The following is a 25,962-nucleotide window of genomic DNA, read 5'->3' on the forward strand; positions in this document are numbered from 1 at the left end:
CCCTCTCTGTAGACCTCGATAAAAAAAATTAGGAGCTGGTCTAACACTTGGAATACGTCTTTCAGCCCTTAAAAATCTCTCGCATTCCTTATCTCCACAAAAGGACTGTCTCGTGAGCACTTCTGTCGACTTCCTTGACAAATGTCTTTGAGACTCTTAATCCCTCAATATTTTGGCCTTTGCCATCAGCTACAACCTCTCTTGATCAAATCACATATCAGAGTTGGCCTATCATCCTGTCATGCCAAGTCTTTCCTTGGCAAAGTCAGGCTTCTAAATACCTACAAGGACTTCATCCAGAGATTGATGGAGTCCTGTTCTCCCGTTTGGGTTGGTGCTCCTGTTGTATCATTCATGTGCTGAAGTGACAAAGTTTGTATCGCTGGGCCTGTTACTCTTGCATCACAGAGTAACATTATTATTATTTTTTGTATACATAGTCAAGGCTCGTTGAAGAGCAAGAATTAGTACACTGAATGGATCAGGACAAAAGGAACACTTAAGAGAGGGGGGGGACACCAACAGCAGGGTTGAAGACCAATATAGAGGCAGATTTGGATAATCAATGGGTGTGGGGAGAAGTAGGGGGGCAGGAGAGGATGCACGCCTGCTGTTGGCTGTGGTTCGGGTGGCGAGCTTGGGATCCTCAGGTCCCGAGTTCAAATCCCGCTTGGCCATTGAGTTGATGCCAGGTGGGGTTGACTCAGCCCGTCATCCTTCCGAGGTGGGCAAAATGAGTACCAGTTTGCTGTGATGATTGAGCCATTTGAGTATCCTGCATCGAAGTGGCGACCCATCCAGGATTGTGCCCAATTGCCCAGGAGACTGCTTCGGCAGCACCAGTGCTCTGTAAAGAGTATGGTCCTGATGGATGGATGGATGATGCATGGGGTGGAAAATATGGATACAGAGGAAAAACTCAGGAGGGAAAACTGGAAATTTGTAAGGAGGGGGATTGAGGTGGGTTTATGAGGGTAGAAAATGTTTTTGGATTGGGGACAATCTGAGATGGTGAACAGCTGTCTTGAAGACCTGTAGGAAAGAATTGGATTGAAGAGAATGTGGAAGTTCGATCCACAGGCAGGATAAAAGAGGAACAAATGAGTAGAGGTGAGCAATGATCCTGGATTTCGGTAGTTTCACCAGAATGGAGTTGATGGTGGACCATGTGTTCCCTGCAGAAACCTGTGGGGGACAAAGCAAAGAAAGAGCAGAGGATGCAAGACCAGAAAGGAAGCAATAAAACAGAGACCACCGTAGTGGATGTACATGGTCGTGTTGTAATAGACCCATAGATTCGGCTTCATTGGGAGACATTCCAATAATCATGAAGGCCTTGTCAGTGGAGTTTAGGTGTTCCAAGGAAGGACTTTGTACAACGGAGGATTCCCAGTCATTGGCTGGCTTTGGAGGCCAACCTGTATGTGTGGTTTGCCCAAAAAAGATCATGGCTGATGGTGAGACCCAGGAGTTTGAATGACTAAACTTCCTCAAGAATGTCAGTGGGGGGTTGCCAGATGGTCCTTTTCGGAGAAAGATAGTGAGATTGAGATTTGTCTGGATTGAAAGACATATTCCAAGTGTTTGACCATTTTGTGATTTTTGTCAAGGTCTGAAGAGAGGGAAGGGGCTACAGACTACTTGTCTAAAGGAGGAGGGATGTCACCAGCGAATAGAGGATTTTGCAGAGATTGAGATTCAGAGAAATCATTTATGAAGTTTAGGAATAGGACTGGGACCAGAACAATATGTTGGGGCATTCTAGCCTTGACAAGGAGAGGAGATGAAAGGATTCCACTAAGTGCCATATGTTGGCTATGAGAGTAGAGGAAATCAGTAAGCCTTGTTTGGAGTTGACCTTAAATGCCATAGGCAGAGATTTTGGAGAGTAAGGCAGGATGCTCGACTGTATCAAAAGCCTGAAATACGTCCATGGAGATGACCTTGATCTCATGGCTGACATTGAGGGATTGCATCCATGATTGAGTGAGTAGAATGACCTGGTCTGAAACCAAATTGGTGATCTGAGATGTGGTTGTTGGAGAAAAGGAATGATTTTATATCAACTGCGATGATGGATTCCATGACCTTGCTGATGATTGGAAGTAAGCTGATTGGTCTGTAGTTGAGGAGATCAGTTTATGACCGTTTTTATTTATTTTACACCTTTCAGCCCATTAATTGTTCTGCTTGAGTTTGTGTACATTTTTTTTTTCACCCCTTGTGTCTTTATGTCTCTGATCAGGAAGAAAGAATGCCAGTTTTTCAGGCATTACACATTTAATAAAAGCATTCTTCCAAATGTCTCTTTCCCCTGCTGTTCGTATGCTTCCCTCAATATTTTGTGTTCCTGCTGTTCTTTTATGTTATGTTCTGTGTTCTAGGTTTTACATGAGCCTGAACTTTGTAGACAAAAACATAGTTTGAATGAGTACATTCCATTTTTAAGAGCTCATGAGCTGACTCCCAGTCACTTGACGATGTAATCATGCCTCTCCCAACGGGAATCTACAGCTTGTGTGGGAACTTTTACTTCTAACATGTGCAGGACTATGACATTATGTAATTGATTTGAAGCATTTGATATGTACTCGGAGGAGAGTACTTGAATATCTTGCAAAGGTGACGTATGATTCTTAAATTGTTTCAACCTCATGGTGGACCCTCTCAGGCAATCATCCTCACTCTAACTTTCTCAACCACGACCATATTCCCAAATAATATTTTAGTCCCAAACACCTATTCATTCTTGTGTTGACTGCAGGATCATTCAGGAGACATGGAGCCAAAGGAGGAAGAGAGCGAATGTTCTTGTTCGAATAAAGAAATAATAAATGAGCCGATGGAAGTAAACAAAGGAAGTTATTGGCCTGAGGAGAAGGAGCCTGTTGTGATGGTAGGATCAGTCATTTTTTTTTTCAAGCTAACCAGCAGTGACGTCACGGGTCACCAAGTATTATGCATCACACCGAACTGGTGGTGCTTCATAACTTTATAAACTGATTGTATTGTAAAAAATAACAATAATAATTTCCAACAGGAAGTAAAATGTGAAGCCCCCTGTGAACTCCTTAACTGCCAGGTATGATCGTGCAAGTTTGGGGGTAAGGGAGGGATCGGGATGGGTTGATGGGGGGGGGAAACTTTCTCATTTCACAAACTGCCGAAGAGTTTTTCGAGTTGTTGTTTGTTACTAAACCTCCATGTCTTGCAGCGACGAGCCAGCAATGAGCTGCCTGATGCCCTTTCTCCACTGCCCACCAAGAGGGTCCGAATTGTCCGACACTCTATTCGACTTCGACTGAACCGCTGAACAAAGGGCAGAGAACGTATGTACACCTGGAGCCAGGTGGGGGGTGGACTCGATGGGTCATGTCAAACTTTTGGACTCATTGTGACCCTGAAAGAAAGAAGAAGGTTCTGCCCAATCAGGAACCGCTTTGTTCTTGGTCAGAAGTGTCCTTACAAACTCGAATAGAGTGGCCTGGAAAGTACGAAGATCGTTAGGACACCCTTTGCCTGCACACGACTGACCTACCATTGTATTTTATGAGTTATATGTTGGTCCTTATTTAAATGAGTTTGTGTGTATGCTTGAGGAAACTCTTGCCTACGTTGTGTACTGTCTAGTTATCGCCTTTTTTGTTTGCTTGCAATGACCGAGCACTTTCTGTTGCATGTCATTGTCCTCGATACCAAGCTGAAGTTTACATTGTGTAACTAATTATATGGTATTTTAAATGAAAAAAAAACAAAAAAATACTTTTTCACAACATTCAGGTCTACAAGATGTGACGTATGTTTTGAACTCTAATGTCCATGTCCCTCATCGCTTTGGAGTCCTCATGCTTCTGTTGTGTTTTGCTGTCGTCGGTTTTGTTTTCTGTGTAATTTTGTATATGTTGCAACGAGTACATAAGTTTGATCCTGAAACTTGTAAAAAGAAACAAAAAATCACAATGCAAGTAAAAAAAAAAAAAAAAAAAAATTTACTGCAATCTTGGTCGTCGTCATTCTGGTGAAATGCAAACTTAGCCCCCACGGTTTTTTTGGGGGGGATTGTTTTCTATTTCCTGTTTTCATATTTTTTGTGAGCCATTTCCACAGAGGGGCCCTTGCGTCATATCTCTGCACCACCCTCGCTTTGTGTGGGCAACCGCTGTGCCATTCACGTTCGGCTTTACAATACTTGTGGTCCCATTCGAACAAGGTGGCCCTGTATTTTATTATTGCTTGTGGTAAAATGACTCAAATGCGGTGAGTTGCTTTTATCTTATTTTATTTTTAGTGGGATAATATTGTCTTCACCTTTATTATCCCAAAACTCTAAAGCACTGTGGTATTATATAACCAACCCCATCCCCACTGCTCTCACCCCCCCCCCACCGCAAACCCCCAAAACAAAACTTGGTGCAAACATTTGAAATAGTTTTAAAACTATATTTTCGTGTGTGTGTGGTGTGTGCGCACGCTTGCTCATTCATATGCCGATGTACTTTATCAGGAGTGTTAACAAACTATAAAGACATCTCCATATTTTCTCATTTTCCATTTCTTCCCCTTCGTTCCAAATTTTCGGAGATGTTGGAGCTGTGCACACGCAACAGTTTAACAAACTGTGTGCTACTGTTTAACATTAATTCTGTTGATTTTTTACCACTTTATTTTCTTTCATTTTTGCTTGTTGGATTACTCATTATGTAAACTGTCGAGGTGATTTAATGGAAACCTGAATATTGTATTCTTTGCGCAAATGATAGTCGACGTAATTTGTGGGACACAGTTTTGCTCCATGCTCCGCTTTCGGTGACCGCCTTCATAAGCCTCAAAAAAGTTACACGGCTCGACTTGAGGAACAAATAACATGAGGCAACAGTTTAGCAAAAGCAATTTGGCCATGGGACATTAACAATTTCTCTGGCAACTGCCCCCTCCCCCCCCCCCCCACAAAAAATACCCACCCCACAAACACCGGCCCTAACTCCTGTGCAGGTATTGTCGAAAATACCCACTTAACCCCATGTTTTTGGGAAAACAAAATGCTGCCCCCCCCCTTCCATCCTTTGTGATGTTTTGCAGAAATGGCGTCATTGTACATTGCTGCTAGATAGCCATCATTGTGCAGGCGTAAACGGGAATTACAAGGTTCAGCATTCCGAGTCCATGTGTGCCCACACCCCATCAGTGGAGTTCTACTCCACTACATGCGGATTCTCAACGCGACAAAACGCAGTCACCAATCCACTCGGAAGGGGGATGAAGTCGCCTCGAGACGAGCGGTTACAATCTGGACCTGCGATTGTTTTAACGAAAAGTTTTAACGTGTACAGACACGTTTCACGCCCACAAATGCAAACATTTTGCCAGGATTAGGGAATTGGGAGGTTTTTCCATTCCCACAACTGCAGGCTTTGCCTCGAGACTCTTCTGCCTCCGATAGTTCATTCATTTAGTTCAATGGTTGGGGGTCTGTAACGTGTATGGCACGAAATGACCGATAGGAAGTGTGTGCGTGCGTGCGTGTAAAATGCATGGCTGGTTGCTGCCATCGTCGTCCTGCGGCACAGCATCGCTTGCTGAGGGTGCGGCTGTGCTGCTGATGCGATTCCGTCTGTTGGTTAAGACAGGAATTTGGCCATGGTGCCGGTGATAGCTCGCCTACTCTTCGTGAAGGACACGATGTTTGATGTAGTTATGCCGCAAGCAATGGGGCTTTTGATGAATACACTAGAGGATACATTCCTTACTCTGATTAGTATTGCCTGAAAGTGTGTGTGGTGTGTGTAACTTCTGCTCTTTGTATTAACATGGACTTTCAAACAGTTGGTGACGTATTTCTAAATGATATAGCTTTCACTACATCAAGGTTGCTCTGGAATGGTTAAAATGGTTGAGTGTTCTCGCTTCGTACCGATGAAAGTGGGTGCTAATCACCGCCTGCTCCCTGCCTGGTACTGTGATGATGCCACTGCCAGTTTCCCTGATTAATGGGATCCACGAGGATTTTGGGTTTTGTCCCATCAATGAATTGCTGCCTTCATTTACTCACCTTTCTAGGTGCTTGAGACTTCGGGGCCGAATTTCCGAAAGGTGCTTAGCGAGCATCTTGCTAACACATGCCTCACCCTTAAACTCTGGTAAAAACACCGTTGTACACCACAGCTAATCAATCGCCCATCCAGATAGCCCCGATTCGCCTGTGAAACACCGCACATATCTCCAACATCCAATTGAAGTGATGCACTTGTATATAATCTCAGTGCCACGGACCATTGTTGGAGTAGAGGGGGTGTGGGGTGGTGCGGGGGGGGGGTGTTTCAGCACATCGTAGGTTGATCCATTGTCGTCTTGCACTCGATTTAATTCAGCAACCAACGAAATGATTCCTTCGAGAGTTTGTAACTCCGGACAAATTTGATATTGTCATACTTCTCCAGAGGATTGCATCTATCTGTCCTGTGTAAACTACAAATTATAAGCCATACAATGAATGCTTCAAGGCCTTAAACATGCCCCCCCGGCGCCATGTAAAAGTTTCTCTGTTATTTAAGCGCTTGTCATTAGGTTTTGATCGCGCATTAGATAATCATTCTTCGGCGATTGGCGACGAACTTTGAACGGTGATCATCGCACGATTGGCGATTCTGTACGCGTCAAACTCTTAAGTTTGGCCCTTTGGAGTCCATACTTGTTGTATATGTGCAATACTGATGCATAACCAATACATGCGTGAGCTTTTTCTCCCCCCCCCCTCCCCACCGCCACTTTCCCCACCACCCTCCCCCCTCCACAGCACGAAGTGTAACAATTGTTGTAATCAAGCTGGTGCTTGTGTGGTGCTGTGACATGAAAACTGATGACATTATGCATTCTCGTGGTGAGACGTCTGTGTAATTATCAATCATCATTGGTTATGGTTAGTGATGTTTGCCGGGGGGGGGGGGGGGTTGATTGTGGTCACACATTTACTTTATGATCAGGATGTTAGGCTTTGTGATGGTGGTTGACCATTGCAGACGGAGGGATCTGGAGGTGTGTCGTAAATCTACGATTCATCGTTTTCACCGTTTCAAGGAGTTTTTGTATTAAATTGATTGAGGGTTGGCAAGATGACCTAGAGGTAGGCACACTCGCTTCCAAGCTGTCTCGCCTGAGTTTGAATCTCAACCCAGCTATGAACTGCCATCCTGGTGTTTCACAGGCAGGATAATTCGATGTGTGTTCCGCCCCTCAGATGGACGTTAAACCTGGGCATCCCGTCTGCCGACATCAGTTGGACGTTCGATCCCACAGTGTTCTTCACGAAGAGAGTTGGCAAGCTATTGCCAGCACCCTGAACAAATTACAAATTCCTTTCCTGACTTGCTGAGTCGAAGTGGCGGCTTGACCAGGATTGTAGCTGGGTAACTGCTTCAGCAGCACCAATGTTCTGGATCGGGCATGCATGGTACATGATGACGACGATGATTATTTACTTGTTTATTATTGCAGAGATGTCAGACTCCTTGTGGAGCTTGCACATAAATTGCATGCAGACAAATTTGTGGATACCATTGTTCTTTAATGTGAATTACAAGGACATTAGGAGACGATTGACAAATCTGCATATCGTCTTTGGGATTTGAGCATCATTGGCCATTGGTGATGATGATGATGCAATTGGTTCTGGTAACACACCAATTTATATTCCACAAAAGCCATATTACATGCAATGGGGTTTCTTTTATATATATATATATATATATATATATATATATATATATATATATATATATATATATATATATATATATATATATATATATATATATATATATATATATGGAAAACTTTCATGTTTAAGCCCTTCTTCTATTGCACAGGTACTTTATATTTTCTGCTTGGTGTGAGCAATCTTGACTTGCAACTGAAATGCTTCCAAGGTTAGTTGCATCACCTCCTGCCAGTGGGGGTGAGGTCATTGGCCCATCATGCATGGGTTATCCATGACGTGTGAATAATTTATTAATTTACTTTTCTACCAAATACCAATCCTCTTATCATTAACTTCATATGGCTTCACATGTGCATCCTTTTATTGTTAATTTGTATCATTCATAGATCGGTGAAAGCAGGACAATTCTTGTGTGGATCAAATTTTTGAGCTGTCTAAAGGGATTGCATATTTGATGCTCCTGTACAAGCTTTACAGGTATTTGTGCACTTGCTACAACCTCCACCACCCCACCTCCTTGAACATGACCCAAGGTCAGGACTCCTGGCAAATGTGAACAATCCAAACTCTTGCCCAGGTCGAGCTTATTGTGTTCAAGTTGCAGGAATGTCCACAGAACGTTGAATTGCTCGATGCAGCGTTTTCACCATGACCCATGCTCCGTGAGTATTTGGGACGTATTCATTCTCAGCAAAGATGAATTCCCTGAAACCTCAGCACAGGATCTGTGGCAATGGCTGACATGACACAGGATTCTCAAATTGTTCATCGCAGATCCAGTTGACTCTATCACCCTTCTGGTAACTGGGGGGATGGGGCGGTGGGAGGAACAATTGCAGTTTTACCACAGGGACGCAAGTGATCGCTGCCACCCAAGAGATTTTGCACCAAGCCATCAACCGGCAAAGTAATGACCACTTTTACATAAAATTTGGGATCGATTCCAAGTTAAACCTGCTGAATGATGAAACTACATTCACAAGGGAATGTGGCAGGCATTTAAGTGCAAATGCTGAGGGATGTCAAATCATTGGTGATGCAATCAAGAATGTCGGTCTGCGCAACACTCGCTTTGTGCACAGGTGTGTTATCCTTCACAACAAGGCACCAAGTGCACACAAGGCCTGTGTTGTGCAGTCAACCATTGGTGACTGGCTTACAGTAGCTGAATCGAACCCATACATCCAGGACTTGGCACCATTGACTATAGTCTGTTTTGACATTTGAAGTCCCACCTCTGTCACCACTGATTTGCCAATAAAGAACAAAATGAAAATCAGAAAATTTCCATTTTATTGTGATTGATATTTTTGAAGTGAAGTGATACGGTGTGGGAACCCAGTTGTATGACTGTGCATAGAGCTTTGTTTGACATGACATTCGTGCTTGGATCTTGGAAGTGAAGCCATCATGCAAAAGATGAACCCAGATTCGAGGTGGAAAACATTGCATGCATATGAAATATGGATGGAGGACCGCAGAGGTCACAGGTAGCAAAAGAGAGGGACAAAGAAATAGAGGTGAAATTAAAATGAAGGGTTTGTAATAGTGATTGCTGGATCAACGCAGTTTCCCTGGTCGAGGTAGGATGGGGAAGAGGACATGAAATAACAGAGGGAGCAACACAGATGAGGGACCATCGAAGAATGAAGGACTGCCAATCGATGATGAGAAAACCAGAGACTGTGCAACAACAACTCAATCGGTGATGAAAATGTTTCTCCTTTAAAAAAGAAACTTCTCATGATGGTAACAGAAAAACACACTTTTTTATAATTTCACAGAACTGATGATTATTGAAACCGGGAACTTTTACATAATGAACTGAATTCACGTCTCTGCCCTCGATACAGACTTCTCATCTTGTAGCTACTTATTAATTTATTTCCACTTGAATTGAATATTTTGCAGAATGTTGGGCCTGAAGTGCTCCCCACACCTCAGGGCCCCAATTTTTCCATCTGGATTACCAGGGTTAAAAAAATGCAATTTAAGGGGATTTTGGTTGTTTCAAGATGCAATTATTGTGGAGTATACTCTGGCAGTGTGGTGGTGGTGTCGAAACAAAATATTCAATGGATTTGAGGTTGATAAAGCAGAATATGAAGAAGTAGAACACGAATGGAAATTTATGTCCCCTCACCCCCGACGTCACATTGACACCCACAACAATACCACGCAATGCAGGTTATTTTCCATGAAAACAAGGAACTTAAATTGTCAACTTGAAGGATATGAATGCTGGAGAGGGAAGAAGAATTTAAAACTTTTGCCAGGAATGTATTTCTACAGATGGACACACGCGTGCACACAGACGGACACCGACAGAAGCATGCACAAACACACACACACACGGACACACGCGTGCACACAGACGGACACCGACAGAAGCATGCACAAACACACACACACACGGACACACGCATGCACACAGACAGACACGGACACATGCATGCACACAGACACACGCATGCACACGGACACACGCATGCACATGGACACACGCATGGACATGGACACACGCATACACGGACACATGCATGCACACAGACACATGCATGCACACAGACACACGCATGCACATGCACATGGACACGGACACACGCATGCACGGACACACACAGACACGGACACGCACGCACACACAATCACTTGACAGTGTTGGTGCTGACGAAGCAGTCTCTTGGCAAAGGTTATGCTGGCTGGTTTGCCATTTCCTTCACCGCACTAAGTTGGGCAGGAATTTAATTTGGCTGCTGGCGATAACTCGCCGACTTCACTAGACACGGGATCTTTAATGTTCATCAACAACTAGTCCTGGCAGATAAAATGCACCGTACATGTCATCAGTGGTGATGTCATAGAAGGACATCACAACCTGCAAGTGTGTTGACGACAAGCTTCATAATATCCCTGTATTTGATTTGGATCCAACGCCTTCAAATCAAATACATCCATGTGACGGTCAGTGACCTCTTTCACAAGCTCAGTGAGAATATGTATTTTACAAAGATTGACTTGTGTCAGCGATATTTGACAGATACCGGTAGCTGATGAAGATGTGCACTAGACAGCATTTGTGATGACCGATGGCACCTACAATTTTTAAAATAATCTATTTGGGATAATGAACTTGGAGGATACACCACTTCAGGTTATGAGGTTGTTGTTTTGTTTGCAAAAATTTGACAACTATATTGACATTTTGATCCATACCCACACTTGGGGTGAGCACGTTTCACCCTTAGGTAGTTGCTCTGTAGGATGTCCACATCCTGCCTCACTGCGAGACCATGGAAGTGTGTAAGTGGGACGGACAGTATTCGCTTTATGGGTCACTCGATAAAACATCGCTAATCAGGCCTTTACTATGACAATGTGGAAAATACCAAGGATACACCATAGTGCATCACTCAGGAGATATGGTCATTTGTTGGTCTCTGACATTACTGGGACTGCATCCTTAATCGTGAAGCCATCGCTGTGCCACTAAATGGATTTGACCAGAGTGTAAGGTGGTACGGTGGGATTCTCAGGAGAAGACCCTCAAGCAACTCGTCAACAAACCAATTCTGACGACTGAATCGAAGTAAGCCATTTGTGCTCATGACTGATGCTTCTGACATTGGTATTAGAGCTGTTCTTTTGTAGTGACAATAATGAAATTTCCTCCATGAATTTTGAGCAAGAATCTGATCATTTGAGAGAAGAAGTACTCAAACATGGAGAAAGGAGGGGTTTGCTCTGTTGCGTGGGGAATTAAGACTTTTATGCCGTCTCTTTGGGACTCTGTTTGTTTTACAGACTGATCGTCAGCCATTGGAGTATGTGGATGATGCAAAGTTTCTCAATTATAGAATCATCAGATGGGCCATGTTTCTGCAAAACTATCAAGTTTTGAATGAATGTTAGCCAACGTATCGGTTGAGTGCAAACGTTGATCGCAGTAGATTTATGATTTGATATGGAACAAATTTTATCAAGTATAACTTATTGGTGAGATGAGATGTTTATTTGAAAAGCTGATTGGAGAAAAAAGGTGACGAGCAATAATATTGCAGTTGGACTTCAACCGACTGTACGTGTTAAGATCGTGAGAGTTTGGGAAATGTCTGGTTTCTTCCGGGTATTAAACCATCTCGTCTTGATGAGCAATTTCTAGCAGCTTCTGGTTCCACAGCTAGTTCCTCAAACAGCACTCAGTAGAGCGTATACCTCCACCACGCTGAACAGTTTCGGTTTTGTCTCACCGATTTGTCTGGATCTGGACCTGAACCAACATCGAATCGGCTTGTTCTTGTCACTAACCCAAATCGTCCACCAATTTTTGTCATAACTTGTCCACAACTTTTGAAATATCCTACTATATATCGTTTTTGGCCTGATCTCTCAATTGTGAAGAATCACTTTAAGAATTCTAGAAATTGTTAGTTTACTGCGATTGCTGCAGCATCTTCGACACCCTTATTTGACATGTTAAACTAGTTCTCCGTACCTGTTTGTGTCCTTTGACATCCTTTTAAACCGTGGGTTTCCTGTTTGGAATGATTTTCGATGTTTGCACACAGACCAGAAATTACCTTACTCCTCTGTGCGTGTATCGTGCGCTCGGGACGAGATTCCATACATTTTGCCAAATTCAGAACCCAATTACTACGAAACTGCAGATTCATTTCCGATTCGTGTTCTACGGTATTTAAAGTATAACATTCAAATGAAATTAAGGTAGTTCCTTGGTCATAGACTGACGTTTGTAGACAGACAGACAAAGTACGAATCCATTGCTTAACCCTGTGTCTCACTTCACATGCATGGGGGAAAACAATACTGGATGAACAAATGTTTGCAATGATGCCTCCAACAATGGCAATGATCCATTGAGTTGTGAAACTTAAACTCAGCATTTCAAGCTCCTCCTCAAAACTTTTCCTTGGATATTCTGCAATTGATCGCAAGCTCCTGTAATTCACCGAAACGTCCTGTTAATGTTATGAGCACTGACTCCAAGCTGTGTTCATAGATTTTAGATTTAACGACCTAACTGTTGTAAATGACAAAAGTTTCGTAAACCTGTGCACGATCACAAGGCCCTGTTCAAATGATACAGTGCAATGGTCGGAATGCTTTTCACCTTTAATGATGTAATCGGGTGGTTACATGATTCAAATATTCTCTCGAGCCACTGCTTTCTCTACGGGATTGGCCAGAACAGAAATCCACGCAATCTCACCACACGGCAGAAACTGCCGTGGATGAAAGTGGTCTTGCATTGGACGTGTGATGTGGTGGAACAAGTGTGTCACGGCAGCACAATGGAAAGGTTTTCCCAACGTCACAGTGCCACTTGCAATTGGCTTGCTCAATCCACTTCTCTTTGTGTTGCAACAAACCATGGAAAACTACTACTTGAGTGTCTTCAAGGACCAGACCATGCGCTCGTGTCCCCAGTTAATCGGAGCATGTAGTTCACCATATATTCCGAGGACCAAACGGTGTCCAGTTGAACTGTGTATGAGAGTAACTTACCTCCAGGTCCTCTTCTCCAAATAATTCATCGTTGCTCTTCATCACCAAAGACGTGTAATGTGCAAATGGACTCGCCTGGTATCAAGGAACCTCGAAGAAGGCTGGACCACTTGCTACCCGAAATTTTGGCACGAATTTGTAATATTGTTCAGGATGGCGGTGATGACTCGCCTACCATTCGTGGCAGACTCCGTGGAATCATTTACCTCCACCAACGAACGGTCAGTGCTGGCAAACTGGTTCGCCGGCTTAACAAAGAGACGGCACCCACATGTGTTTCTCATAAAGGGTGAGGGAATCACAGGGTGACAGTTTTTAGTGGGATCTATATTCGACCCAAGGCTCGATGCCTCAAAAGTCGTGGGACACCCCTTTCCAGTAATCAGAATTACTCAAACGTGGATTTGATTTGTATTTCATGCTTGTGCAGGCAACACCAATCCTTTCTAGCATGCCATCAAAAATCATTTCAAGGAAGATAATTGGGAAAAAATTGTTCGATGGAACAGATCGGGCATCCAAAGCTCTGAATGACCAACTTAGCGCAGTCGTTCGGATATCAGACCACGAGGAAGACCGCACCACCGTCAAAGAGTTGCAGACGAGTCTTTCATCAGTGAGGTCGATGCACCCCATTCTGGGATCTAAAAATGTGGAAACGGGAGTTTTGTGGAACCACACGTCCGTATCGTCAAGTGAAGGGTGTTGTCCATGTCTGAGAGCAGGCTCTTTGAGCACAACGAAACGTGAGGAATGGGTCGATGAAATAAAGCAACATGCTTCACAACTACGAGCAACCAAATGAAAAGAATAAAATAATTTAATGCTGTCAGTGTGGCGTTTGAATGGAGGGTTTTCAGAGCTATCCCATTATGCCGTGCGTGCCGCCATGTTGGTTGTATTCACTTCCCGGGCAACCACAGCATCGGTCGTTCTGCAATCCAGCATGTTTATCTCGTTATTCTGACTTGCTGCGATGGACGGTCATGCTAATTAGTTGGTCTCGTTTATCTTTTCTTGCTTGTTTAGCTTGCCAACCGACATGGAGCTGGAGAACCGCATCATGGTTACTGAAACCACTCCGGAGGATGTCAGTGACCCCATGTAGGTCTTAGCCTGCTTGCACTTGCTTGTGGTCGTTAACAATCGCTCTACCTTTTGAAAAGAGTAGGCTATTGTGTAATGATACCTTGACAAACCATTTATGTCCATGTGGGCATTGCATCAGTGGTCACGTGGTTGTGGTCCAGTCATAAAGTTCGGCTGGTGGTGAAGTTTGTGGATCACGTGCGACCTGCAAGGCACAACAAAAGCATGACTGTCATCTCGTGGCTGATTGAGTAGCTCTTCTAAATCACAGGACCCTCGTCCACAGCCTCGTCTTCAGAGTCCGAAACAATGGGCGGAGGCCATTATTGGTGTTCTCGACCAGCACAGATTAAATATTGTACACCGTTATATTTATTAAACGAACCACGTGATGAAGCAATTGTTGTTGAGTTAGTTTCATTAACTGAGATGCCGTGGCCGTTTTTCATCGCTTTTTAAACCTCACCGATTGATCTCGTGTTCGGAATGGGGAATCTTTCACCTTGAGGCTCTCGAAGCTCCTCCATGAGCACCTTTTCATTCCCTCCTTGGACCCGCATGTCTACTGCCGCGCATTACACCCTCCTGGCTTGCTTTCGCTAAAACTTTAAACCTCGGTCTGCGCAAGGACTCGGACCCCACAACCATCGGACATTGGAGCACGCTCGAGTACTACGAAGGCAAGTTCGATCGAGATCAGGACTTAAAAAAATTAAAAAGAAGAACCATTTGAGGGTAAAAGTTAGAAAGCAGGTTTTTTTATACATTTATTTATTTATTTTTTTGAACATCGAGCGTCTCACCTGCGCTACCTGTATCGGGGACGCCCTTTGTGTTTGGCGCTACGATTGCCTTGCACCGCATCTCCGGTAATGGTGGGCGCGTGGGGCGTCTGTAGGACCTATAATTAGCAAGCTGGGAAATTCTCTCTCCACCCTCAACTTCCTCGAAGCGTGAGTTTCCCCACCTGCGCAAGCCACGCCCCCGACTACGTACGCCCCGCCCAGTCACCGCCCTCGGACGACTTGATCACGTGTCCGTGCCTCAAAAGGGAGGCACGCGATGAGCCGCACCAGTCCGAGTGGAAAAGAGCTCGTTGGACACGGTACCGTAGGTTTTGGATGGCGCTGCAACCTCTGGACGTCGCGGCCTGCACGGTCTCGACCACCAACCTGCGGGACGCGGGTGAGTAGGATTAAATGTATATGTGCTGCACGTGCAACGAGTGTATATCCGTGCCCCCTAGGCCCCGATAAAAGCACAGGTTGCCTTTTATTGGTGAGGCAATCCATTAAAAAAAAAAAAAATGCCTCGTCTAAATATCGATCAGAGGAACGAAGCCATCGGGATGCTGAATAGCGGAGTGAGGCAGGAGAGGGTCGCCGAACACTTTCACGTCCATCAGTCGACGGTTTCTCGGCTCCAGAACCGTTACAGAGCCACGGGACGGGTTCGTGACCTCCCTCGCACCGCTGCACAGCGTCTCACGTCCACCAGACAAGGACGACACGTCGTCGCCAGTTACCTCCGCAACCGCTTCAGGACGGCGCGAGAAACGGCCAGGGCCGTCGTCGGACGGAAGGGACGACGAGAACTCTGTGAGCGAGTCCTGCGACGTCGACTTGCTGCTCGGAGTTTGCGGTGCCGTCGACCTTCCCGCGGACAAATCAAGGCGCATCAACAGCGACTTGCGTTGCGACGATGGTCAACAGCTCTTGGTAACTCGGGTGGGAGACTGGGTGAACTTCTTCTTCCTCTTCTTTTTTTTTTTTTACCGTTCGTTTGACGTCATTTTTCCACAAGGACGGCTTCGCGTCTCCCGTCGGCTTTTCGTTCGCGTTTTCATTTTTTCTCAGCATGTAATTATTATTGTTGTTGTTATGTCGTTCAGTTCGCACACAACAGTTCAATTTCATCTTTCATTAATGTTTGCTATCATGAGTTTTTTTTTTAGGCGGTGTATGGGCTGTGTCCGCTGTTTAATACCTTTTTTTTTTTTTTTTTTTTTTTTTTTTTTTCGCCACCCTGTCCGCCGGGATGCGGTAAATGGCTATCTCTCCAACTCGAACTGCTTCACGTCGTGCTGTGACTTTCCGTCCTCGTGTTTTGCCCGGTTGAGGGAGGATAACACCTGGATGATACCTGCGTGGAAAGTGATGACGACACCTGGGGCGTTCATATTTTTATATTGAAGCAAAAACGACGTCGTCGTGTGTCGCGAGTCCTTCCGACGTCTCAATTTGAGCCACAGCCTCACCGCAGGAGGTGTTCCTGTTTGGGATATCTATTTATTACGTACAGGGGTGTGCCAAACACAAACCGTTCACGTTGCTGAGGAAAGGAAGGGACGACTGCGGGAGGGAAATACCTCCACCCCACTTTTGCACAGGTAGCTAACGATTCCGCACTGAATCTGGTTAACTGTCGGCATGGATGGCAGGGACTCCCTCCATAGTGGGCCCAGTGTTGTTCGCGAGCTGGACATGTAAATAAAACTGCCTCGATTCCCCGCCCCTCCCCCCGATTTCCCCGCCCCCCTCCCCCGATTTCCCCGCCCCTCCCCCGATTTCCCTGCCCCTCCCCCGGTTTCCCCCCCCCTCCCCCGCTTTCCCCCCCCCTCCCCCGATTTCCCTGCCCCTCCCTCGATTTCCCCGCCCCTCCCCCGATTTCCCCGCCCCTCCCCCGATTTCCCCGCCCCTCCCCCGATTTCCCCGCCCCCTCCCCCGCTTTGAAAGCGTGCGATCGAGTGAGCGGGAATTGTTTTGCTAACGACAAACAAAAAAATACAATTGGTTTCGTGCACCAAAAACTTCCCGCCGTGGGCGAAACTTGAACCTTCCCGTTTATGTGAAACAGATGGAGCTCGGGGCGAGGCCTCGGTGTCCGATCCACCCCGCCCGGGGATCGCTGTTCGGCGTCACTTTGACCGCAAGCGCGTTCGCGTGGGAATGATTGTGACGTCTCTGTGACGTAGGTATTGTGGTTGCTTATTTATCGAAACCTTCTGAAGGGAACGTTGAATGAACGATTCGATGACCTTTTTCAGTTGGTCTCATCGAGTCGTGGGTCTGTCGCCCTCTCTTTATCCCGGTCAGTGGGATGTACCTGCGTGCGGGAGGAAACTTGCGCAAAGTAGATAAATGTTTGTCGCCCTCGTACGTACGTAATAAATAGATGGGTCGAAACTGAATATTTGTAACTCTTCTTGGGGCAAGCAGAAGGTGTCATTTCACTTTGGTCATTCATCCTTTATCTCATTTGTTATTTGTTGTTGTTCTGTTTTTGGTGATCTATTTATTATGTATGCATTGAGGAAATTCAAATTCAGGGTGAGAGTGAAAAAGAAATTGTGGTATCAACTTTATATAAATTTTTTTTTTCTTTTTTAATTTTCAACCAGAAAACACCTCGAAGACCATGCAGCATCGACCACGCGGTTGGAGTCTTCAGTCGCGTTGCCAGCGATTCCGTGATGCACGTATGCTTGTCCAGTAAAGAAAGAAGACGTCGTTTGTTCAATCCGTCTTGGAGCATGTCACACGGGAGAAGGATCTAGGAGGGGGGGTTATTGATATAGTGGTGCAGGATAAGCAGGCAGCACAGTGCCGGGTAGCTACAGGTCGGGCTAACGTGGTTTTAGGTTGTATTCATCGGGGAATAAGTTGTAAATCAAAAGGGTTGGTGGTAACGCGGTATAGGAATTTATTGGAGTTTCATCGAAAATATTGTGTTCAGCTTCGGTGACCGCATCTGAGGAAGGAAGCTGCTACATTAACGGCTGCCATGGAGAGACTTCAGGGTCGAGCAATGATTGATTCTGGGGCTAAATAGCATTTCTTACAAGGGAGGCCGTTGGGTTCATAAAGCCTGCTCAATGGCTGCCAACATATGGTTGTTTGTCTGCTCTGTCCCTTTCTTTAATGCTAAATTGTCAAGCAAGGAAACATTCGCACTTTCGGTTTGTATAAATACAGCCTTTTAATATTTCAGCAAAATTGATGAAATGGCAGAGAGAGGAGCGATTTATTGAGTGTTCCGAATACTTAAGAGGTGATGGAATGATCTCGCATCACGAGTCAGCTGTTCCGCACAAGGCAGTGCAGAATGACAAGATGGTCTAATTTTCAACGTGTAAAGCCTGTACACGTTTTATTGAGTCACCCTGTATATTATCTCTTGCACGTATTTCTTCCCCCCCCCCACGCCCCCCTTGCCAAGCTTCCTCACCATCACCGTCCTGTCACCTTGTTTCGACCAAGTTTCAGGTATACTGATATGGCACGGGCGTGAGTGGTCGAGTGGCTTCCTGCGTCGGTTTCTCAAATTGGGCTTTACTTGTGTATCTTAAGGACAAATGTGTCCAAGAGCCATGTCCTAAAGGTTTTGTCTTTAACCAGAAGAAAAAGAAGAAAAAAAAAAAACGACTTCCGATATTTCATCACATGCCTTGATTGAGCCAATAGTGAAACCCATCATGGAAGATCATCGTTCATGATGAGAAAATAGTGTGTTTATGAAATTACAACACATTAAATGGAATAATCTTTAAATAGTAACGTGAACATTTTGAAACTTTAAAGCAGATGTCCGAATATATTTCAAAGTTGATGATAGACGCTCTCAAAAGGCACCATCTATGTGAGGATGTGTACATGCGCTCAGTATTTAAGGAGATCCGGATCCTGTATATAAAAGAGCCGAGTCCTAAAGGTTTTGTCTTCATAAGAACAGCGCGGAGCTCTCTTGGAGCCACGTCTTGCTATGCGAGACGCGGCTAAAAATAATTAAACTTCCAAAATCCGGCTGACCGCACACTTCGACTCTTCTGTTGCTCGCTCGTCCCGACAGAGCTTCGGGCGAGCAGTGCACCGCCATCTCACCAAAGATCTTTATTACCCCCATTAACCTTTTCTCAACCATTTTCGGTGATGGTTTCAGTGTTTCCTTCCCTTCTCAATTTACTTTTTTTTTTCTTTTTTTTTCCCCCAATTCATTCATTTGTTCCACTGTCAGTTCTTCCTTGCTCCTCTATGAGCCTGCCTTCTGTTAATAAGAAATGGTGGAACGCAACCGCGTGTCTTTATCTCCTTTCAACCTTCTGGAGGAACAATTTATTGTGAAAGGAAGGGAAAAAAAATTGGGAATACAGTGGACCACAAGGCAGTGGTTGAAGACGTTTTTTGTTTTGTTGTATGTCAGCAGGTACAACCCATTCTTGTTTTCACTAGTGTCTGTCTGTGAGCAGGATGTCTCAAAACGTAATGTGGACATGTTTGGTGTGTGACAAGGAAGAGTTGATTCAATTTTGGTGAAGATCTGGATTCACATATGAGAATTATTATTATTATTATTTTAAAAAACTTTTCAAGTGATTCTTCACCGTTGAGAGATGGGGCCAAAACGATGTACAGTATCGCATGATGATTACGAAACTTGGGAGGAGTTGAGTCGGTGACGAGTCGATTTGATTTTGGTTCAAGGCCAGATCTGGATCCAGACTCTCGGTGGGATGCAAAACGTAAACTGTTCAGCCTTGCGGAGGTTTGTGTGCGCTCCACCGAGTGCCGTTCTAGTTTCGAGTGAAGTGCGTAGCAGAACCTCCCGAGTACGCTGTGCCGGGTTTTTCTGTTGTGTATTCTCCCTCTGATTCAGATCAACACTCGTCCCCGTGCATCTTCCTCTGTCCCACAATGTCAGACTTCACGCCAGCTCCCTTGCCAAGCATTTACTGGGTTTTTTTTTTTGTTTGTTTTTTGTTTTCTTTTCTTTATTCCTTCTGAGTTTCCCTTTTTTTTTAGGGTGATCATGTGCCTTCTTTCACTGTTGCCTAAGACGTGTTTACGAAATGACGAATTGCTATTGACACCAAACTGAGTCTCTGTGGTTTTGCAGAAGAGCGAGTAGTTGCATTTTGTTCGCTGTCCTTTATTATCTTGCCAAAACGAAATTTTTGCAAGATATGTTCGTCAGCTTGTATTTTTTTTGTTTGTTTTTTTTGTTTGTTTGTCTGTAATCACGTATAAAAAATTCTGCATAGCACAGTTATCATCGGAAATTTTTATAACTTCGCATATCAGAGGCCTATAGAGGTCCTTTTCAGCGCATAAAATTTTGAAGGTCAAAGGTCAAGGTCACTTTGTCGCAAATCAGGGGAGTCGACGAAACCCTTATTTTTTGAGTAATTTTGATCGGATAGTCTTCAAAATTTATGGGAATATAGTTCATGGTCTGGCGCTCAGGTGATTAATTTTTGGTGGCGATTGGCCTTGACCTTCATGGTTAGTGCCTGAGGTCAAACATATTTGACCCTAAGGTCAAATTTTCAAGTTTTAGGAACCATATCGTGTAGTACCTCAAATTGAACACCTCGGAGTGCTTTCTAGATATGTCAAGCTTGAGACATTATGACGTCATTTGGTGACGTTACGAGGCAAACGCATATTTTTCATGGTTTCTCTGGAGAACGATTCTCATCGGAATCTCTTGTCGGCAGATATTCCTCAAGGAGTCGCTCCTGGTGGATTGCAGCTCTGTTCACCTCAGTGTGACCTTAAAGAAGTCACACGTGGTCACCTTTTGGCAAGATACGGGTCACCCTGCGGGTGACATTGGTTTATTTTTTTTGTGTACTTAGTTGAGGCTCATATAAGAGCGAACACGCATAACATTGAATAAAGGGAGCTGGAGATCAGAGGGAAGCACAATGATAGTGGGTGGACAGGAACATCAGGAGATCTATGGAAGACAGAGGGATGGGATAGGATTTAAACAAAATGGACACTACAGGGACTTTTGGGAAAGAAAACAGGCAATTTGAAGGAGGTTCATTTGGAGTGGGTTAATGGGGGTAGAAAAAATCATGGTTTTTGGCTGGGTAGTTTGATTCTTGCTTGTTTGATAATTTCTTGTGTTATTAAGCTTTGCGAGCTAATTGTTTTCCCTTGATGTACCCTTCGTAGTTGATGGTTTTGAGGTGTTACTTGGCATGTTCTGTGTATTGCTTGATTTGCTGATTTATAAAAGCGAGTTTTTAATTTTAATTCCATTTAAATGGTCTCGGTTGTTTTTGTTTTTCTTTTTTCTTTTTTTTTTTCTTTTTTTTCTAAGAAAACCAACAGTATTTTTGTTAAGTTTTCAAGCAATTCGTTTCTCGTTGTCGTCGATCATTAAGAAATCGTTTTTCTAACTGAACCATGAGTTCATACCAATTAACTATTTCTCACTATTGCTTCTTGTTTTACGACTAGCAAAAGTACCCTTCACTTTGCTGATGGAGTTAATCAAACGATAACGTGTTGTACTTCATCAACATTCTGTTCACTATCATTTGCCCGAAGTAATCTTCCATCAACTTTAGTCAGCCAACACCACCTTCATCAACCATACTTGCTATATATATATATATATATATATATATATATATATATATATATATATATATATATATATATATATATATATATATATATATGTGTTCCCAGTAAGCTTGTACTCATTTTTCTGACCTCAGAAGGATGACGGGCTGAGTCAAACCGCTTGGTGTTATTTAATGGCCCGACAGGGACTCAACTTGAGACCCTAAGATGTTAATGTCAGGCTCACACCAGGCTTTTGTATATTGAATTAATACTAATAATTATTATTGGAGTCCACTCTCAGGAGAGCCAGAAAACAACATCTTTCTAATTTCCTCATATGTGGCGACTTCAATTGTCATCATGCCAGTTGGCTAGGTGTGGGTACCTCTCTCACCTGTCATGGCACTTCAGCAAAATACTTCTGCGACTCATTGGGACTGACTCAATCAGTCAACTTCCCGACCCGGATCTCAACCAATGGTACTCCATCTCTTCTGGATCTGATTTTGACAAATTTCCCTGACAATATCTGCTGCTCTTCCTTAGCTCCAATTGGTTCTTCTGACCACGTGATTGTCAAAGTGAACATCTCTCTGGCTGTTATCAGAGAACCACCTCAGCTCCGTTGAGTGGCATTTCACCCAAGCTGACTGGCAGGGTCTCCAAGCAGCCATCAAACTTACAGACTGGTCTCCTATCACTACTTTCTCAAACATCAACTCATCCTGGGAATTCTTTCAAAGAAACTTGCTCTCCCTCATGCACAGATTTATCCCCTCTCGTGTTCAGTTGTCTTACCCTTCCTCCCGCCCTTGGTTTACTGAAGCTTGTGGCGAGGCAGTTGTCCTGAAACAACTTGCCTTTGCCTCATGGAAAGCAAACCCAACCGAGGGCAATCTCAGTTCCTTCCACAAAGCTTGGAACAAGTGTGTATCTACCCTCAGGAGAGCCAGAAAACAACCTCTTTCTCATCTCAAGTCTGAACTCTCAAACCTCTCTCCCTCCTCAAAATCCTGGTGGTGTCTAATCAAATCTGTTTCTGGTGTATGTTCCCCCTCCATCCCCTCCCTTCCCTCAAATGGCCGCACTGCTGATACCGCACGTGAAAATGCTGAATGCCTAAACTTGGTGTTTGCATCAAAATCTTTTATCCAAAACCCATCACTTTCTGTACCCACCTCACCCAGTCACACCCAGCTGTTCCTGGACTCTGTGTCCTTTTCTCCTGATAAGGTGGAGAGCTTGATGTCAAACCTCGACTGAGATTCTGCAACCGGTCCAGACCATCAGCCCACGTGTCCTAAAAACCTGCTCTGCTGCTCTTGCTCACCCTCATTTGCTCAAGGTCATCTGCATCTGCCATCTGCTTGGAAATTGGCCAACATCACTGCCCTACATAAAAATGGTGCAAAAACAGATCCCTGCAACTTCAGACCAATCAGCAAGGTTATGACTTCTATAATCGCTTCAAACATGAAATCCTTCCTCTTCTCCAATGGCTTGATTTCCTATCATCAATTTGGTTTCAGACCAGGTCACTCTACCCTGGACTTGCTGCTCCTGCTTTTCCAACAATGGTTGGAGGTCCTCAATGCTGGACAGGAAATCCGAGCCGTATCCCTGGACATATCATGTCCTTTTGACACAGTCTGGCACCCTGCCCTACTCACCAAACTCTCTTCCCATGGTATTCAAGGCCATCTCCACTCATGGCTCGCAGACTTCCTCTCCTGTCAACGTGTGGCCCTAAATGGAGTTCTTTCATCCCCTCTTCCTGTCCAGGCTGGAGTTCCTCAAGGTAGCGTTCTGGTCCCTGTTCTTTTTCTGGTTTTCATCAATGATCTCTCCGACTCTCTGGAAAATCCTCTTTGCTGATGACTCCACCCTCTGCCGTACCATCGGCCATCCCTCAGAACGGCAAGCAGCAGCTACTTTAGTCATTGCAGACCTGGATAAAATCTCAAACTGGTCCAACATGTAGAACATGTCTTTTAATCCGGACAAATCTCACACTCATGTCTCTTCAAAAGAACCATCTGGAAACCTCCCCCCTCCCCCCCCCCATCTACTTTCTCAACAATCCCTTTGAAGTCCTTTCATTCAAGCTTCTGGGTCACACTATCTGCCATGATCTTTCCTGGGAAAACCACATTTCCAACCTGACTGCCAAAGCCAGTCGCCAACTGGGAATCCTCCATCGTGCAAAGTCCTTTCTCGGCTCACCTGAGCTCCTGACCACTTACAAAGCTTTCGTCCGCAACCTGATGGAGTACTGCTCTCCTCTCTGCGCTGGTGCTCCTGCATACCACCTTTCTCGGCTTCACGCTGTCGAAACCAAGGCATTTCGGATCATTGGTATCTCCTGTGGTGAGGCTGAGTCTTTGTGCCTCTCACTCTCTCAAAGTCCCTGTAATATCCATCTTGTATACCCCGTGTTCCCCGCTCCATCCATCTCCTAATGTCTCTGTTCCCCACTGTTTTGTCCGTCCCTCTCCCGCCCCTCTTGTCTCATGCCCCCCTTGCTGTGCATTGTGTGTTAGCTCCCATAAGAGCCTCGACAATGTATAGAAAAAAAATTACTCTTGATAACATAAAAAATTGCCATTATAATGTAGTAGTAATTGTTGTTAACTCGAATAGAATTGCTGAAACTGTCATTCTATCGCTATTTATAAATGTTCCTCACTAATAAATGTTTTATTTTCTTTCATCGGTGCTTGATTCTCATGCAGTATTCATTCAATTGCGATCGTCTGTCTGACATCCTCAGATTGTGATGGAGAGCCTCGTTTGGAAATCCTCGAACAGCCTCGACAGCGAGGTCAGCGCTTCCGGTACGAGTGCGAGGGACGATCTGCGGGGAGCATTTTGGGTGAAAACTCCACTGAACAGCACAAGACCTACACGGCCGTTCAGGTAACGCACAGATCATCACACCAGGATGGGATTGGTGATTCCACTATCTTGAATTTGTAGCTTTCGCTTACATTTTGCTCATTATCCTCATTATCATAATTATTTAGCTCCGCCACCAAAGGTGGTAGGAGGTTGTTGTCTGTCTGTCTGTCTGTCTGTCTGTGTTTGTGTGCAGGATGTCTCAAAAAGTTGTTGACGGATTCGGATGAAATTTCGTGCACAGGTTGGGTGTGTGATGAGGACGAACCGATTAGATTTTAGTGAAGATCCGGATCTGGATTCAGCTCTTAAAAAAAAATTTTTTTTAATGCGATTCGTCGGCATTGAGAGATCGGGAGAAACTGATGTGTAGCACGATATCTCAAAAAGTTGTCGACAGAGTCGGACAAAACTTGGACAGTTTGGGTGTATGACGAGGACAAACTGATTCACTTTTGGTGAAGATCCGAATCCGGATCTGGAAACGAGAATTATTTAATTTTTCAGGTGATTCTTCACCATTGAGAGATTGGGCCAAAAATGATGTAGTACTGTATGACATGATATTTCAAAAATGTGATGGGCCCGATATGTTGTCGTGGCGGACGTACGTGCTCCACCGAGTGCCCTTCTCGTTGAAAATTTATTTACTTGTGTCCTAATTTTGTTGTCCGAGTTTGTTTTCAATCTACAAACTCGGGCAAAGGGAGTCGGTCAGTAAGTCAGAGATTAGGGGTGGGTACAGAAGAAAAATTGTGGGTTGATGAGTATGGGAGAAGGCATCATGAGGTAATGACGAGCAGTACTCTTGAAAGACTGGAGGGTGAGGCACGAGATGGCAGTCGCCGGGAGTTGGCTCCACAAACGAGACTAGAGGGTGAGCATTAAACTTAGAATTGGAGAGTTCTTGGAAAATGAGTGATGCATTCTGGGTGGTTCCTATGGAGGGATGATCGAGCCCTGAAAGTAGCTGAGTGATGAACGGCATCCTGGCCGCAATACTTCCCTAACCTCCAGAGCCAGTGCATCGGCTGCACGGCCATACTCCCTTGCATTGATTAACCAGTCATCATGTGTTTCAGATGAGTAAATCACAAGTTGCCGCTCTTGTGCAGTTCAGCAAGAGTCGCTGCATCTTTCGACCCATCATTTGAGCAAGTTATCGCCGACACCCTGGCCAAATTCCAAATTCCCCAAAAAAAAACACCGGGTGGGGGTTGGGGGGCACTGCATCAGCGGCACAGCTGCTCCTCCAGCAAAATGATGCTACCCACAACCATGTGCTCCATACAAAAAAGAAAAATGCATTGAATGGGAAGGTCGAGCCTGATTCTCTGCTTGGTGTTCACTGTGATGTGGCAAGTGCAGTCTGTGATAGGC

The 25,962-nt window shown here is 44.6% G+C and overlaps 2 protein-coding genes and 1 long non-coding RNA gene across 12 annotated transcripts in view; 2 read left to right on the plus strand and 1 right to left on the minus strand.

The window, feature by feature from the left end:
- Nucleotides 1–3,773, plus strand: part of LOC147022789 (poly(A) polymerase type 3-like) — a 173,602-nt gene extending 169,829 nt beyond the window's left edge. For 2 of the 3 annotated variants that reach the window (XM_085887581.1, XM_085887579.1), the window contains exons 18-20: nt 2,765–2,896; nt 3,041–3,082; nt 3,215–3,773. In XM_085887581.1, coding sequence (XP_085743707.1) covers nt 2,765–2,896; nt 3,041–3,082; nt 3,215–3,313 — 273 coding nt within the window. In that variant the 3' untranslated portion in view covers nt 3,314–3,773. Of the gene's footprint in view, nt 1–2,764; nt 2,897–3,040; nt 3,105–3,214 lie in introns of all 3 variants that reach the window. The other variant, XM_085887580.1, reaches the window with a different exon arrangement.
- A 4,027-nt stretch (nt 3,774–7,800) lies between these two features.
- LOC147022790 (uncharacterized) lies at nt 7,801–15,979 on the minus strand. Its single transcript, XR_015059926.1, has 3 exons — nt 15,855–15,979; nt 14,430–14,534; nt 7,801–8,518 (listed from the first exon to the last, which is right to left on the minus strand). It is a non-coding gene; the product is annotated as an uncharacterized LOC147022790 (long non-coding RNA).
- Nucleotides 15,354–25,962, plus strand: part of LOC147022791 (proto-oncogene c-Rel-like) — a 28,968-nt gene continuing 18,359 nt past the window's right edge. The window contains exons 1-4 of one of the 8 annotated variants that reach the window (XM_085887582.1): nt 15,354–15,514; nt 15,660–16,047; nt 17,730–17,807; nt 24,458–24,603. In XM_085887582.1, the coding sequence (XP_085743708.1) occupies nt 15,392–15,514; nt 15,660–16,047; nt 17,730–17,807; nt 24,458–24,603 (735 nt within the window). In that variant the 5' untranslated portion in view covers nt 15,354–15,391. Of the gene's footprint in view, nt 15,515–15,659; nt 16,048–17,107; nt 17,300–17,346; nt 17,420–17,729; nt 17,808–22,672; nt 24,055–24,457; nt 24,604–25,962 lie in introns of those variants that run through there. The other 7 variants (XM_085887583.1, XM_085887586.1, XM_085887588.1 and 4 more) reach the window with 7 other exon arrangements.

The sequence above is a fragment of the Eptatretus burgeri genome, chromosome 7, assembly GCF_056783735.1.
Source record: "Eptatretus burgeri isolate ZD-2024b chromosome 7, Ebu_testis_v1, whole genome shotgun sequence".
NCBI classification, from domain to species: Eukaryota; Metazoa; Chordata; class Myxini; order Myxiniformes; family Myxinidae; genus Eptatretus; species Eptatretus burgeri.